Here is a 14,531-nt window from a genome sequence, read left to right on the forward strand (position 1 = left end):
GTTTTTGCCTTCGTGACAAGACAATCATTACAGTATACCATGATATACATTATAGTATATCATTAAGAGGGACAGTGCCAGGTGCCACTGTGAACTGGGCGTGGTCCCATAACTCAGACCTGGAGGGAGGGGTGCAGGTGCCCAGAGAAAGAATACTCATCATGGGAGGTTTAACGCTAAGACCTAGGACATCTTTCTAACCCTAAATTAAAAGGAGCCAACATTGCATATAAGCTGGCAAAGAGGCGGCACAGCATGAAAGCACTCATCAGCGCACACTCGAAGGCGCCAGTGCCCAAACTGAAGAATTCAGAGTTCGGGACAAAGCTCGTGCTTAGGGACACACTGTCTGACAGGCGGGTCATATTTTATAGCTGCAGTCTAGGCAGATCCTGCAGGGAGAGCCCACGCTCACTGAACTCATGGTTTCCAGATGGCACATCAAGGACTGGGCCTGGATTACTGAGCGCTCCCTTGGGTTTCAACATCTTTGCCACAGTCCCATGATTTAGTGTTTGGGGAAGGAGCACATGAAGGGCTTCGGTCCTGAAGAACACAAGAGCAGGAAGTTAATTAAGTCTCCTCTTCACTAATATTTGCCTCCTTTCATTTTTTGTAAGAGAAATGAAATGGGCTTAAAATAAAATTTTATGATTGCATGGCAAATCATGAAACATTTCCATTCAGGGACATTAGGCACTTTCAGGAACTTAATGAAAGGAAAGAGAGAAACACCTCTTTTCTCCTGCGACTTAACAGAGGAGTAGTTTCCATCTGTCCCTGAGCTTTCTCCCACATCACAGCTGGCATCAACCCCCTCTTTCTGCTTCTTCCTTTCCTCCCGCCCCTCTCCTACCTTCTCTTCTTCTGGGCACCCCAGCCTTCCAGGGGCCTGGGGGGGGGGGGGGAGTGGAGGATGGCAGAACCCAGCGCTTTCCTCTCTCACTATGTTTAACTTAGGGATGATTCACTGGCCCAGGCTCCACAAAGATTTTCTCTCATCTCCATCCCAAAGATAAGTAGCTACTTATTCGAACAGTAGGATCTCTAAGGCTAGCAGGACCTGTTTAAGTTGCCAGGAAGGTATCCACAACTGAACTGGAAAGAGACACCTATACTCACGGTGTTTGATGTGACAGGAGGAAAAACTAGCTTATGCCCTGCTCTGAGGCTCGCTCCCATTGAAGGTCTGTATGTCTTTCTTCCCTGATTCTCACCATTGATAACATCACAACAGAATATCCACGGTCCCTTTTCAGGGAGGGCCGGAGACCAGCCCAACTACACCTTAATTCTGTCATCAAATCTACATGGCTGTTAGTGCTAATAGGCCTGGATCTTGGTAATAACCATTGTAGAAGCGAGGGAAAAAAAGAAAAATCATGCTCTAAAATGTGGACAAATATTAATTTATTTTGTGATGGGGTTATAAGAATAATTTTTTCTGTGCTTTTATGAACGTCTAAAAATATTTTTCAAAATTAAAAAAAACAACTTTAATTTTGGCTGGCTAAGTCATTATTTCATTAAAATCTTGTGAAAGGCTATAAGGGGCTGAAAACTCTGGAGTGAGACACATGATTTAATAAACTAAAACTTATTTTAAGAAATGCACACACTTATTCATAACATTATTCAATACAGAAACTTTTGCTCAGTTACCTTTTAGACTAGACCATGAAAACAGACTTGTCCAAAAAGATCTGTCAATTCATCTGGTCTACTGTTAGTCTACATGGTTACTCAAACGTTTGCTCTGAATTCAATATACATATTTGAAAATAAATTTTGTCTCAATAACAACTGAAGGGTACTGTGAATTATGCAATAATGGGAACTCATTCCATTTTCAACTATATTTAATGTTGTCCTTGCAACTGTAAGAGAAATAACTTTTAAGGATATTTGAAAACCTTCAAATAGAGAATACTGATAGAAAGAACTTATTAAGACAATAAAGAATCAAATTTCAAAGACGGTTTAGAAACCCTGCTCTGAAGTGGACAAGAGACCACATATTCTAGGAGAAACTTCACGCCTTTTGTAGACACATCTCATGAAGGGGTCTTTTAGGGCAGCGTTTACTTTTTCCTCCTTTACTCTCCAATGGAAAATTTCAAGCATAAAAATGTAGACAGAATGGTGTAATGAATCCCTGTGCTACCATCATCCAACCTTAACAATTATGAACTCATGGCCAGTCTTGAATCATCTATCCAAGTTCCTTCCAATTATTTTGAAGCAAATCCTAGATATATTACTTTATCTGTAAATACTTAGACATGTTCTCTAAAATATCAGAATTGTTTTATTGATACCAAGATTGGTGTTTATTTTGGTGTTTTGTTTTCTCCCCCACATGCCGTCTCTAATTAGCTATGAAATAATTCTGAAAACTAGTTGCATACGAAAAGGTTCGTCTTATTTTGTTTCAAATGCCAAATGGAAAGGAATTCCTACCTGAGTATTTAACATAACTACTCATTTTCTCCCACTGGCCCTAACTCTTGGAGGCCACAAGTTCAAGTCCCAGCTGGGCACTTTATTCCTTGATGAGAATAAGGGGAGTAATAAAACCATGTGGTAGTGAAACAAAGGAGGGGTAGAGTGCCCCCACTTTCACATTTACTGGCGCTAATAAAAATGACCTCCGTGAAGGAATGATGGGGGAGCCCCACAAATCAGAGGTCTCTCAGCCTCCGCCCAGAAATAGAAACGCTTTGCTTTTAAAATTGCTGCTGCCTCAGGAATGATTATTAACAGGCTTCAAAGGCCCAGGACGTCCCGCCTCCCTCAAAATCCTTGTAGAAGCACTAAAAGAAGGGAAAGGAAATGAAATACTGGACTTTCACTTTTAGCTGGAAGCCAAAACCAATTAGATCTCAGTTACCTTATAGCGTGTTTGTTCCACATCATAGATCTTTTTCTCCGATACCATTTTGGGGGCAAAGAACTTGGCTAACTTTGCCAGGTAAACTCCGTTCCGGAGCCCTTCTTCCAGCTCAGTGGTTGGTGGCAATTCTTCAACTAAACAGACTTCCATCCACCTACAGGGATTAAAAAACACAACAAAACGTTAAAGTGACTCCAGTTGGGTGACTTTCCAAAGTGAAGAGATGCAGCGTCTCGTCTCACGGCGTGTGATGGAGGCAGTAACAAAGGGAGCAGGATGGGGAACAGCTGTAGGTGACACAGATGGAAAGAGAGGACTTCCTGCGTGGGGCAGGGACTCGGAGCACACGGTGAACAAGGGGTCCAAGCCCAGCGGCTCTGAGCTCACAGCTGTGCCAGAGCTTGTCAACTTCACTTTCGCCTGAGTTTTCACTAATTCTCATTTGTACCATTTGTATGGGTGGAATTCATCCTGCTGACATTACCGAAAAAAAAAAAAAAAATTCCAGTTAATGAGCCTTATGTGGATGAGATTCTTAGAGGGGTTATGCCTTTGGGAGAGCATAATTCAAGGTGCTGTAAAACCTGCAAATTGCCTCAGTCCAGAAATGTCTATCAGGACAGGTTGGAAGGCATGGAATGGAACATTAAAAAGCAGACATGGTCTTCTTTAAAAAATACACATTCCTTTTTCTGAAACCAGGAACTTACTACCTAACCTTTTGGGAAAGGTACAGTATTTACCGGGCTCTGAAAAAAAAAAATATTTCAGAACAAGATCAGATTAAATCTTAGGACACGGAGCCAGCATTGTAGAGAAGAGAGCACCAAGGTCATTACTGGCTCAAGGACACACCGTGGGAGGGAGCCAGGCCAGGTCCCATTTCACACTGGGGTGCCGAGAATCTGCCAGTTCTGAGGATAACGCCATTCCTATCCATTCTCAGGGAACTGTATTCCCTACTATAATATCCAAGAGGCAGGTGTACAGGCTCTCAGTGGGGGAGCCCCCCACTTCCCTGCAACCAATCCACCAACAAAGCACAAACTCCTAGTAGTGAGCACCACACCGTATAGCCAGTCCCCCAGAGGATCATTAACACCACGGAGGCCAATCCTATCAACGTTTGCCGGACACGGGAGCACGGCTCTGCAATATTAACAACTGATCCGGATCCAGGCAGCAGGCCCCGTACAACGTCTGAACTGCCTGTAGCTCTGGACAGCATCTTTTAAAAGCTCAAAGAGCCCCTAATAAGCGAGGAGTATTTACTAACCACTTATTAGACACTGTAAAACATGGAATACATGAGAAAAACACCAACATAAGCCCTGCCTTCAAAAAGCACCAAATATTGCAAGGAAGAACCCGAGAATCATACACAAGGGGCTGTTATGCCCAATGCTACGTGGTGGTGCATAAGAGGAAAAAGGTGGGGAACACTGTGTGTGGGGTTATCACTGGAGTAATAGGGAGAACATCACAAAGGTGGTGGGATCCCGATTCGGTCTAGAAAAATGAGTATTTGGAAAGGCAGGGAGAACTGTATTTGGAGCAGGACAGACTAAGGGCGTAAAGGACACATGGCTGCCTCATGGAGAGAACCCACTGAGGACTTGGGGCCTTTGGGGTTCAAGAGCAGAAAGGAAATGAGGCTGGGCACATCCGGGGAAGTTGGGCTCAGAGGAGGGAGCACCCTAAGAGAGTGCTGATATTTGCTGCCAAGGAAGCAGAGCTCCTGCAGCTTGGGAACAGAGGGGGGACATGCTGACAGGGGTGATTAGAGAAAGTTAATCTCGTACGCTGGACGTCCCAGAGACAAAGCGCCCTGTCGGGCTTTCCCCATTGTGAGAAACTGAGGGACGAGATTAGACAGGAAGAAACGGGAAGGGAGGAAACCAAGAAACACGTCAAGGAAACAGTAACAGGACTTGGTGACAGCTCAGAAAAGGGGGTCGAAGGAAGAGAAATATTACCAGCCGGGGAAGGGGCCTGGTGTGAGGGGGCTCTCTGCACCAGGGTTCAGTCCACCGTCAGACCCCGAGCATTCCCTAACTGCTCTGGGCCTCAGTTCTCGCCGCTGCCAAAGCGGGGGAGACTGAGAAGGCTGGGATGGCGCCCCAGCTCTAACATCCTAGCAGGACTGTGACACTGGAAGGGCAGCCCGGTAAAAGGAGATGACGAACTTGGCTTTCACGTGTCATACACAAGGCAAATGAGGGATGCTTGGTTTACATGAGCCTTGTTTCAAATAAACTGAAGTAAGAGTGCCATAGACTTGAACAATTTAAAAACAATTAAGAAATCAATAAGGTTGCCTTTTTAATAAAAATCTGGCCAAGTTAAAAGCCACTGCACTAGTCCGAGTTTCTAATCTAACTCAACTACAAATTACAGCATTAACTATGCTATTTCACAATAAAACACAATGTATTTTCAAACAATTATCTTAAACATTTTAGGAATTTGTTTACACAGCAATACATAACTGCTTTATAACCAATCCTGTGATTGGGGTACAAGTATGAGGAGAGGGGGACAGGTAAACGGACACTTGGTAGCAGCAGTCGGGGGAAATAAGTTATTAATTAGAAGCCAGGGGCTGGAAGCTAAAATACCAACAACTCTGAAGTATGATGATTTAGACGCGGACTTGTTAAAAAAAAAAAAGACAATCACATTTATTTTTGTTTATACTAGAATACATGTGCAGTTGGCTTTAAATATCAATGACACCAAAAACGTAGGTTAGCTACAGCCTATCCTATAGAATAAAAGGGTAATATGCAAATTGACTGAACAGCAGAACGACCGGTCACTATGATGCACACTGACCACCAGGGGGCAGACGCTCAATGCAGGCGCTGCTCAGCCAGAAGCTGGGCTCACAGCTGGCAAGCGCAGCGGCAGTGGCGGTAGCCTCTCCCGCCTCCGCAGCAGCGCTAAGGATGTCCGACTGACGGACATCCCCCGAGGGCTCTCAGACTGGGAAAGGGCACAGGCCGGGCTGACGGCATCCCCCGCCCCCCACTCCACCCGACACGAATGTTGTACACGGGGCCTCTAGTTTAGAATATAGCCATTGCTAATGCTTATGACAGTACGAACTGCTCCAAGGCAAAACACATCTTTTTCTTTATAATCCCTTGTGCCTGCCAACATGCTTACATATAGCAGGTACCTAATAAATTGTTGTTAAATGAAGGATTCTGCCTGCTTAAGAAAAATGTTCCAAGCAACACAGTTAAAATCTTTTAGGATGTGGCCAAGGATTTATAAATGCAGAATTTCTGCAACTTTAGGCACCAATGGAGATACCTTTTCACTGCCTTGAAAGTCAAAACATGATGTTATTGTCATCAATGATAACTAGTATTTATTAAGTACTATTTTTGTGCTAGGACTGGGATTTAATATTTCATGGGGATTAATCCTCAAGACCACCCCAAAAGGAAAAAGTGTTGTTAGGGTCACCATTTGCAGATAATCTGAGGCTCAGAAAAGCCCAAGGCCACACACCTAGTAATTGACAAATATAAAGAAACTGCCAGGGGCTTCTGCTCCTATTTTAACTTAAATATATAGATGTTGGTATTGATTTCAGAGAGGAAGGGGGAGGGAGAGAGAGACAGAAACATCAGTGGTGAGAGAGAATCATCTATCGGCTGCCTCCTGTATGCCCTCTACTGGGGACGGAGCCTGCAACCCAGGCATATGCCCTGACCAGGAATCGAACCAGTGATCTCCTGGTTCACGGGTCAACACTCAACCAGCCATACTGGCCGGGCTCGTATTTCAACTTTTAACTTCTCAAAACTCAAGAAACAGAAGAACGAATCTTCCGGTCCAGTCCTACAGCCCCACGTAAAACAAAAGTGATGAACACTCCAGTCTACTCCTGGAGCAGCAGTACGAGTTCCATGGTTTGGAGACGACAGCCTTCTAATAGAAGGTCAGAGGGTAGTACACTAGTAGTCACTCTCAGAGTTGAGTAAATTGCCTGGGGTTTCTTTTTCTTTTTTTTTATAAGTTCCTCCTTGTCACTTCTTAGCCATCTACCCTTCAATAGTAAATGCCTGCACTGACTCTGTGGGTGCTGTTGCAAGCAGTAGTTAGATATGGGAAGCTTAGAGCTGATCCAGAAATAGTCACCTCCTCAAGAACCCCTGCAAACCAAGACAGGATCGAGAGTCTTCTCAATAAGGTTACATGAGAAGGAATTAAACTCCTACCAACGTCAACCTCAGTAGCTCATCTGTTAACACAAATCAATAAAAACTCTAAGTGTGGTTTTTATGGTCGGTTGGGGTCAACTTTCCTACAACAGTCTCAGTGTAGGGACACCTGGCCTGATGTTCAGGAAGTCTGGCTCTGTGGTCCCCAGCTTAATGTACTGGGACGGGTCACCTGAAACCCTGGGCATTTAGTTCAGTCCATGAGTCTAAAATTATAATGGAATTCAATGACACTGTAGTTATGTAACATGATTTTGTTTTGTTTATTAACAATTTTATAGAGAAATAATCCACACACCACACACTCACCCATTTAAGCTGTACAATGCAATGATTTCTTAGCACAGTCACAGGGTTGTGAGACCATCACCATGCCCAGTTTTAGAACACTTTCATCACTCCAAAAGGAAACCCATTACTCATTAGCAGTCACATCCCATTCACCCACAGATTCCCGATCCACTAAACCTTTCTTTCTATGAATTGCCTTTTGGATATTTTATATAAATGGAATCACACAATAGGTGGCCTTTTATGACGAGCTTCTTTTACTTAACATAATGTTTTCAAGGTCCATCAAAGGTATAGGATGTATTAGTACTGCATTCCTTTCTATTGCTGAATAATATTCCACTACATAGGGATATTCCATTTTATTTATCCATTTATCAGTTATTTTATCAATATATGGGTTTCCCCCCACTTTTTGGCTAGTATAATATTGCTTAAACATTAGTATGGAAGTTTTTGCATGGACATATGTTTTCATTTCTCTTGGGTATATACCTAGAAGTAGGATGTTTAATCTTTTTAGGAACATCCAGACTATTTCCCAAAGCAGCTGCAATATTTTATATTCCCACCAGTAGTGTATGAGGATTCTAATCTCCCTACCTCCTTGCCAACAATTAGCTGTCTTTTTAAATTATAGCTATTCTAGTAGATGTTTTGATTTTCATTTTTCTAATGGCTAATGATACTGAGTATCTTTTTATGTGCTATGGTCCTTTCGCATATCTTCTATAGAGAAATGTCTATTCAAATCCATTGCTCACATTTTAGTTGGGTTGTATTTTTACAATTGATTATAAGAGGCTTTTATATATTCTATGTAAAGCCCCTTATCAGATATATGATTTGAAAATATTTCTCCATTATGTGTGTTGGCTTATCACTTTCTTGATAGTATCTTTTGAGGCACAAAAAAGTTTTAATTTGACTAAGTCCCACTTATCTCTTCTTTTGTTGTTTGTACTTTTGGTGTCCAAATTAGAAACCATTGCATAACTAAAGTTCACAGATATTTACCTATGCTTTCTTCTAAGAGCTTTACCATGTTAACTGTTATATTTAAGCCTTTTATCCATTTTGAGTTATTTTTTGTATATGGTGAGAGGTGAGAGTCCAAATTCACTCTTTTCCAGTTGTCTCAGCACAGCACCACTTGTTAAAAACACTTCATTGAATTGTCTTGGCACCCTTGTTGAAAATCAATGGACAGCAAATGTGAAAAGATATTTCTAGACTCTCAATTCTATCCCAATGATCTATATGTCCATGATTTATGTATGATAGTACACAAAGTATGAATACATAAAATCAAGCTGGAAAGACTTCATATGTCATCAAAAGCCTATCTTCAGATTTGACCCAAAAATCCACAGGCATGAAAACCAGAATTGGCTGTGGGTGTCCTCCTGTTGACCCTGCATTTACTGCTTCTTCCCTATTCTTTCTCCTACTGAACCACAGCACCGATATGTGAATGTCTCACCCCAAACAAAAGTCAAAGTCATTTCATATGAGCATCTTAAAGATCATTGCAGAACACCTTCCTTCTCCGGTCCTGGGGCTACTTTCCTATTAGTATTGCATGTTTTCTCTTCTCTCTGCAGGGACAATTTGGATCACTTTCCAGGCACAGAAAAATAAAATGGAGGTAAAAGAAATTTCCTTTTTACCATTCAAGCAGTCTGTCTTCAATCACCGCCCCCCCCCCCCCACTTTTTTGAGTTGAGGTAGTTTCCATAAGTAGCTCTGTGTGTAAAAGTACAAGGTCTGATCCAAGTGAGACTGGGAGAAGGAGGAGGAGGGCGAGGATGCTGGGAGAAGGATGAAGGGGAGAGAAAGGTGAAAATTTTCCAATTTTAGCTTTAGGCCAAAAGGAAAAATAATTAATGTCATTTTGTCTCACAAGAGATAACAAAACCAAACTCATGAAAATCCCAAGACAAACGATCCATTCTATTATGCTACTTTGTGCCTTGCAGAGCATATGAAAGTTGTTTCACGGAGGCATTTGCTATCTCAGTTGTTATTCAGGAAATCACCAACTATAAATCTTGGTCTCTATCATACAGCGCCGTATGGAATAAATGTCCCGAAAGTAGAACTGTTAGCCAAAACCCAGAAAGTGTGTTTTTTTTTTTTCTGCACAAAACCCTGTTTTAATGCAGTGCCCTGTTCCATGAACTTTCAAGTGTTACAAGTCAATTTCTCTCCCTAAATGTTTTGAAAATCAGCATATGAAATATTTTACAAAAGAATAAAAACAAAGACCAGATATTTTTATACAGTGTAATTGGTCACCTTTTGTGTCCATAGACGGTAAAATGTCAGGAGGACTACATTAAGTTCTCATGGTAAACATTTTTCATTCCCAGGAGGCTGCTGCAAAAATGTCACCATAGTAGCTCAGGGGAAGAGAGATGCAGGGGAACACACATTGCTCCACTGAGTGGACATCCTCAGGTTCCCATCCTTCTCTCATACAAAACTTACTTGGTTCAGTATAAGAAAATGGCATGAAATATTAAAATGATGCTAATTATTATTTTTTTTAAATACAGACACCTAATACCACGAAAAGAATCAATACATGACTCCAAGATCTAGCAGGAATGGAGCAGACTTCTGAGGACTTATTTCTCTTTAGGAGGTGATGATAGAGCAGAATACGTTGAGTTTGGCAAGAATTTCCCAGCCTATGTTCACAGAATGCTGGCTCAGTGAGATGCTAACAGTGTCCTGGGGAAGGGTGGGGAGAAAGAGGCCAAATAAGTTTAGAAAATGCTACCTTCTATATCCTCTCTTGAGGACTCATAAGTTGTATTATCATCCTGAAAGCTCAGAGAATTCCTGAAGTAGGAAACCAAGTTTAATTGCTCTTAACCCAATGTTTCCCCAAATTTTTTGACCACAGAATTTCATTCCTCCAGAACACCTGGTTGGTAACATTTCAGATAATCAAATGGCAGGCAACTGATAGAGGCAATACAATTTGGTGACTGAAACCAGAGCATCTGGGGTTATTCTTTCTGGATTCAAATTGTAGTTCTAGCACCGTGGTCGGCAAACTGCGGCTCGCGAGCCACATGCGGCTCTTTTGCCCCTTGAGTGTGGCTCTTCCACAAAACACCACGGCCTGGGCGAGTCTATTTTGAAGAAGTGTCGTTAGAAGAAGTTTAAGTTTAAAAAATTTGGCTCTCAAAAGAAATGTCTATCGTTGTACTGTTGATATTTGGCTCTGTTGACTAATGAGTTTGCCGACCACTATTCTAGCACAATACTCGTGATTCCTCTGCAAAATAAGGGTATTTTAAGTATGCACCCTTAGAGGGCTGTTGGAAGGAGTAAATGGGAATCTATGTAAAATGTTTAGCACTGTGCCCGGCACTGAGTAAGAACCCAGCAACCACGCTGATTAGCATGTGTGAACCTGGCCTAGTCCCTCACCAGATGTGCAACCGTGACATATTAACCAGTTATTCCAGTTAATACTTTTGAGCATCTAGTACTTTCCAGACACTGTTGTGAGTGGTGCACCAGGCAGCACCCCTAAGTTTACTGAGCAGCAAGTCTCAGATGCTCGTCGATGTTAGGGTGCTACTAGTTCAAAGTGCTTCTCAGGGTTAAATGACCCAGTACCAGCGCAGGACCCAGCAGAGAGCTGGCCCCCTGCTATCACTCATATGGTTCCCTTCTCTTTAAAGGAACAAATTTTTCAAAGAATCTTTATGGGTGAGAAACTTTTTAAAGATGGGTATTTAAAGCATCCTTAGCCATGGGATGAGGAAAGAAGAGAAATAAGCTGAATGGCCGGAGGCACTTGAAATATAAGAAAGCCTGCAAACTTTGTAGCCCAATTAGTAATAGGTCTAATTAATTCTTGAACATTTTGAAATACATTTTGAAAAACACTGGAAATTATTTCACAGAATACACTGTTGCTCAAATACATGCTCTATTCATAATTATTCCTAACTCCAGGAGCCAATTAGATACTTACTGTACTTCTAATTAGGTTTGGCCCCACGAATCATCTACCTGGGATGTATTATACTATCACAACATGCCTGGAGAGGCAACTGGCTTAACATATACAAACCACTAAAGAAGACATTTGCATGTGCTAAAATCTCTAGATAGGCAGACATTGCATAAAGCAATGAATCTATAGAATAAAACAATTAAAAAAAACCCCAAACATGTACTTATTTTTAATGTTAAGCAAAAGCTGGTCTTAAGCTTCAACATTTGGTTGGGAGAGGAAAACAAAAAGGAAGGGAGAGACAATATTTAATGTGTTCCATATCATGGTTTTTGATTGATATCTTAGATGACTTGGTTTAAGTGTTGAACATTTAATAGTACTTTAATAACACTTAAAACTTTTTTTCTGAAACAACACTCCTATACTGGAAAAAACAACAACACAAAAGCTAAGTGTATACAGGATAGTCGGCACCTAAGTGATGATTAAATAAATTTACATGTCTGAAGAGAAATGCTTACATAGGAAAACAGTCTTGGAGTGTCCAGGGATCCGGGTGAGGATGAGAATCCTCCATTTTTTGCCCTCTACTGGTGTATCATATATGTGCCTGTAGTTCTCAGCTACACAGCATCCCCAATATATTTGAACAGTTATAAATTGTTGGTACAAACTTTCTGGAAAACAATCTGATGATGTAACAGTAAAAAAATCACTGTACACTTATTAAGTTTAGGGCATGGTATTATATAAAGTTCTATTTACTCTTCTCATAACCCTATGAGTTAGCATCTTTCTTTAGAAAAATAAGGAGCCAGATACCAAGAAAGATGAAATATCTTGTCCAAGCTCATATATAAGTGAAAAAAAAAAAGCATGGTTTGAACCCAAATAGCACTCTTAACCTTTTGCACTCGGATGTCGAGTGTGACTCGACATGGTTAGAGGTTAAAATTACTCTTTGAATGTATCAATAATTTGAAATATAAAAAAATCCAAATAAATAAGTTTGTATGAAAAGAAACTCTAGTTTTTTATTCTACTGCCACACACTGTAAAATCTGGAGTATTTAAAAAATTAACCTTTTGCACTCGGATGTCGAGTGTGACTCGACACGGTTAGCATCGGTAGCAGGAATCGAGAAAAAGCAAGTGAGTGCAAAGGGTTAAATCCCGAGTAGAATAAAGGAATCAAGAAAAAAGCAAGCGAGTGCAAAGGATTAACTCTGTCCATTAACCACAATACTCTACTGATCCTTGAATGAACACATTAGTAAACGTAAAATACAAGCCAGATAGTTTACTTTGTGACTATAGCTTAATAAACACAGCCATGGCTGAAGATATCTGTGTAACAGAAAAAGTGGAAACCACCTAAGTGTTTAAGAAAATCATGTTTATCTACTGGATAGAATGTTATATAGTCACTTGAACTATTTTCATAGAATACTCAAGAAGGTGGAAAATATACTTGTGGTAAATTAAGAGAAAAGAATGGGATACAAAATTATAGAAGATAATTTTATTTTTAAAATTATATGTATTTAAATTAATCCACAGACTGAAAAAACATGTAGCAAAAATGTTAACAGTGGTTTTCCCGGTGAAGTTCTTCACTGTATTGGTGAAACGCTTCATCTGGTCCTGTATCTTAATTGTTTATCATAAGCACACATTATTTTCAATAATAGAAATTAGTGAAATACAGGACCAGCAGGTAAGCTGAGGTTTCAATGCAGGCTGTCACCTCACAGCACACCTGTCCTCCACACGCCATTCTGCTAGGACAAATTCTTCAAGATGAATGTGATGAACAGGGCATAAGCTCACTTCCTAGGAATGTTCACTCTTAAGCAGAAACTCACAGTGAAGCCCCTTCTCAAAGCAGAATAAGCCAGGCTGATCTTCATAGATTCTGCTTTCCCCAAGGGAGCTGTACCTGTGCCTTAATACAGGATGAGGCCAACATCCTCTCTGGGACTGGCTGAAGGGGCTGCTGTCCCTTTCAGAGCTGTCTGTGGGGTGCAGCTGAGCACTGGACTCCGGGTTCCCCCCAAAAAACCTGGCTTCTTCAAACTTGGTTCTGCAACCTTTTAGTTGTGATGACGGTGGCATGCAACCATCAACCTGGGCCGCAGTCTCGCCCTTTGGGAAAACTGGGTACACCACAGCTACCCCACCGAGATGTCCTGAGAGTGAAAGCAGATACCATGTGTGGAGTCCCCTGGTTGCAGGTGTTCAAGAAACAACTGTTCACAAACAGGAAGAAAATGAATTGGGCAGGAGAGCATCAGTTTAAAGAGTAAGGCTCCACAGCAACATGGTCACGGTCACACTGACATGAACGTGCAAGGTCCGAAGTCCCCTGGGCGGAGACGGTGGGGCATAGGACACTGTGCAGGACCGCCCGCAGGCCAAAGTGCCTTGGAGAGCTGAACTAAAAAAGTGGGCTCTGCCTACCTGGCTTCCCTAGAACTTGCTAAGGAGGTGGTGGGTGGCGGGGGGACAAGACAGTACTGCTCAATTGCGGTGCAACGCACTTTCTGTTTTACAAGGTAACCACGAGCTGGGGTGCAGAAAAAAAGTAAGGCAGAATGAACCGAAAGTCGTTGGCAGCAGTTTCCTGGCAAATCAACCCTCATCTGAGGCTTCTGCATAAATTCTGACCTAAATAACAACGGAGGGCTTGATGAAGCAATTCTCCTTCCTGGGTTTGTGCACATGATCTAACCACAAAATAATCACTGTTCTTGCACTTTTACACACTTATTTGCCCAACAGAGGCAAGAAAACGAAAGCAGCAAGCTTAGTAAGAGCAGTGTAAAGTTACCAACTTGCCACAACTCCTTCCTACCCCTAACCCGACATTCAGTATGGAATAGTTAAATAATGAACATTCTAGAACACCAAGAGAATGCCATAGCTAAAGCCAGGGCATATTTCAACATATAAGAAACCCAACCGGTCACAAGCTGTATCCAGCATGGGTTTCCTTCCTTCTTCCCCACCCCTTAAGCTACAGGCATCATGTGCTGAAAGGCAATCCTTTCCTGGAGATGGGGAATTGGAAAGAGATAGGAAGACTGATTTTTCTAGAGTCTAAAAGATCAAAAGAGCTTTCAGCAGGTAG

At 41.6% G+C, this 14,531-nt stretch overlaps 1 protein-coding gene across 1 annotated transcript in view; it reads right to left on the reverse strand.

Annotated features, from left to right (window-relative positions):
• The window catches only part of IQGAP2 (IQ motif containing GTPase activating protein 2), a 221,467-nt gene that overhangs the window by 129,025 nt on the left and 77,911 nt on the right, over positions 1 to 14,531 (reverse strand). Inside the window, exon 2 of the mRNA XM_054715155.1 lies at positions 2,891 to 3,047. Coding sequence (XP_054571130.1) covers positions 2,891 to 3,047 — 157 coding nt within the window. The remainder of the gene's footprint in view (positions 1 to 2,890; positions 3,048 to 14,531) is intronic.

Source organism: Eptesicus fuscus, chromosome 4 (assembly GCF_027574615.1).
Source record: "Eptesicus fuscus isolate TK198812 chromosome 4, DD_ASM_mEF_20220401, whole genome shotgun sequence".
Classification (NCBI taxonomy): Eukaryota; Metazoa; Chordata; class Mammalia; order Chiroptera; family Vespertilionidae; genus Eptesicus; species Eptesicus fuscus.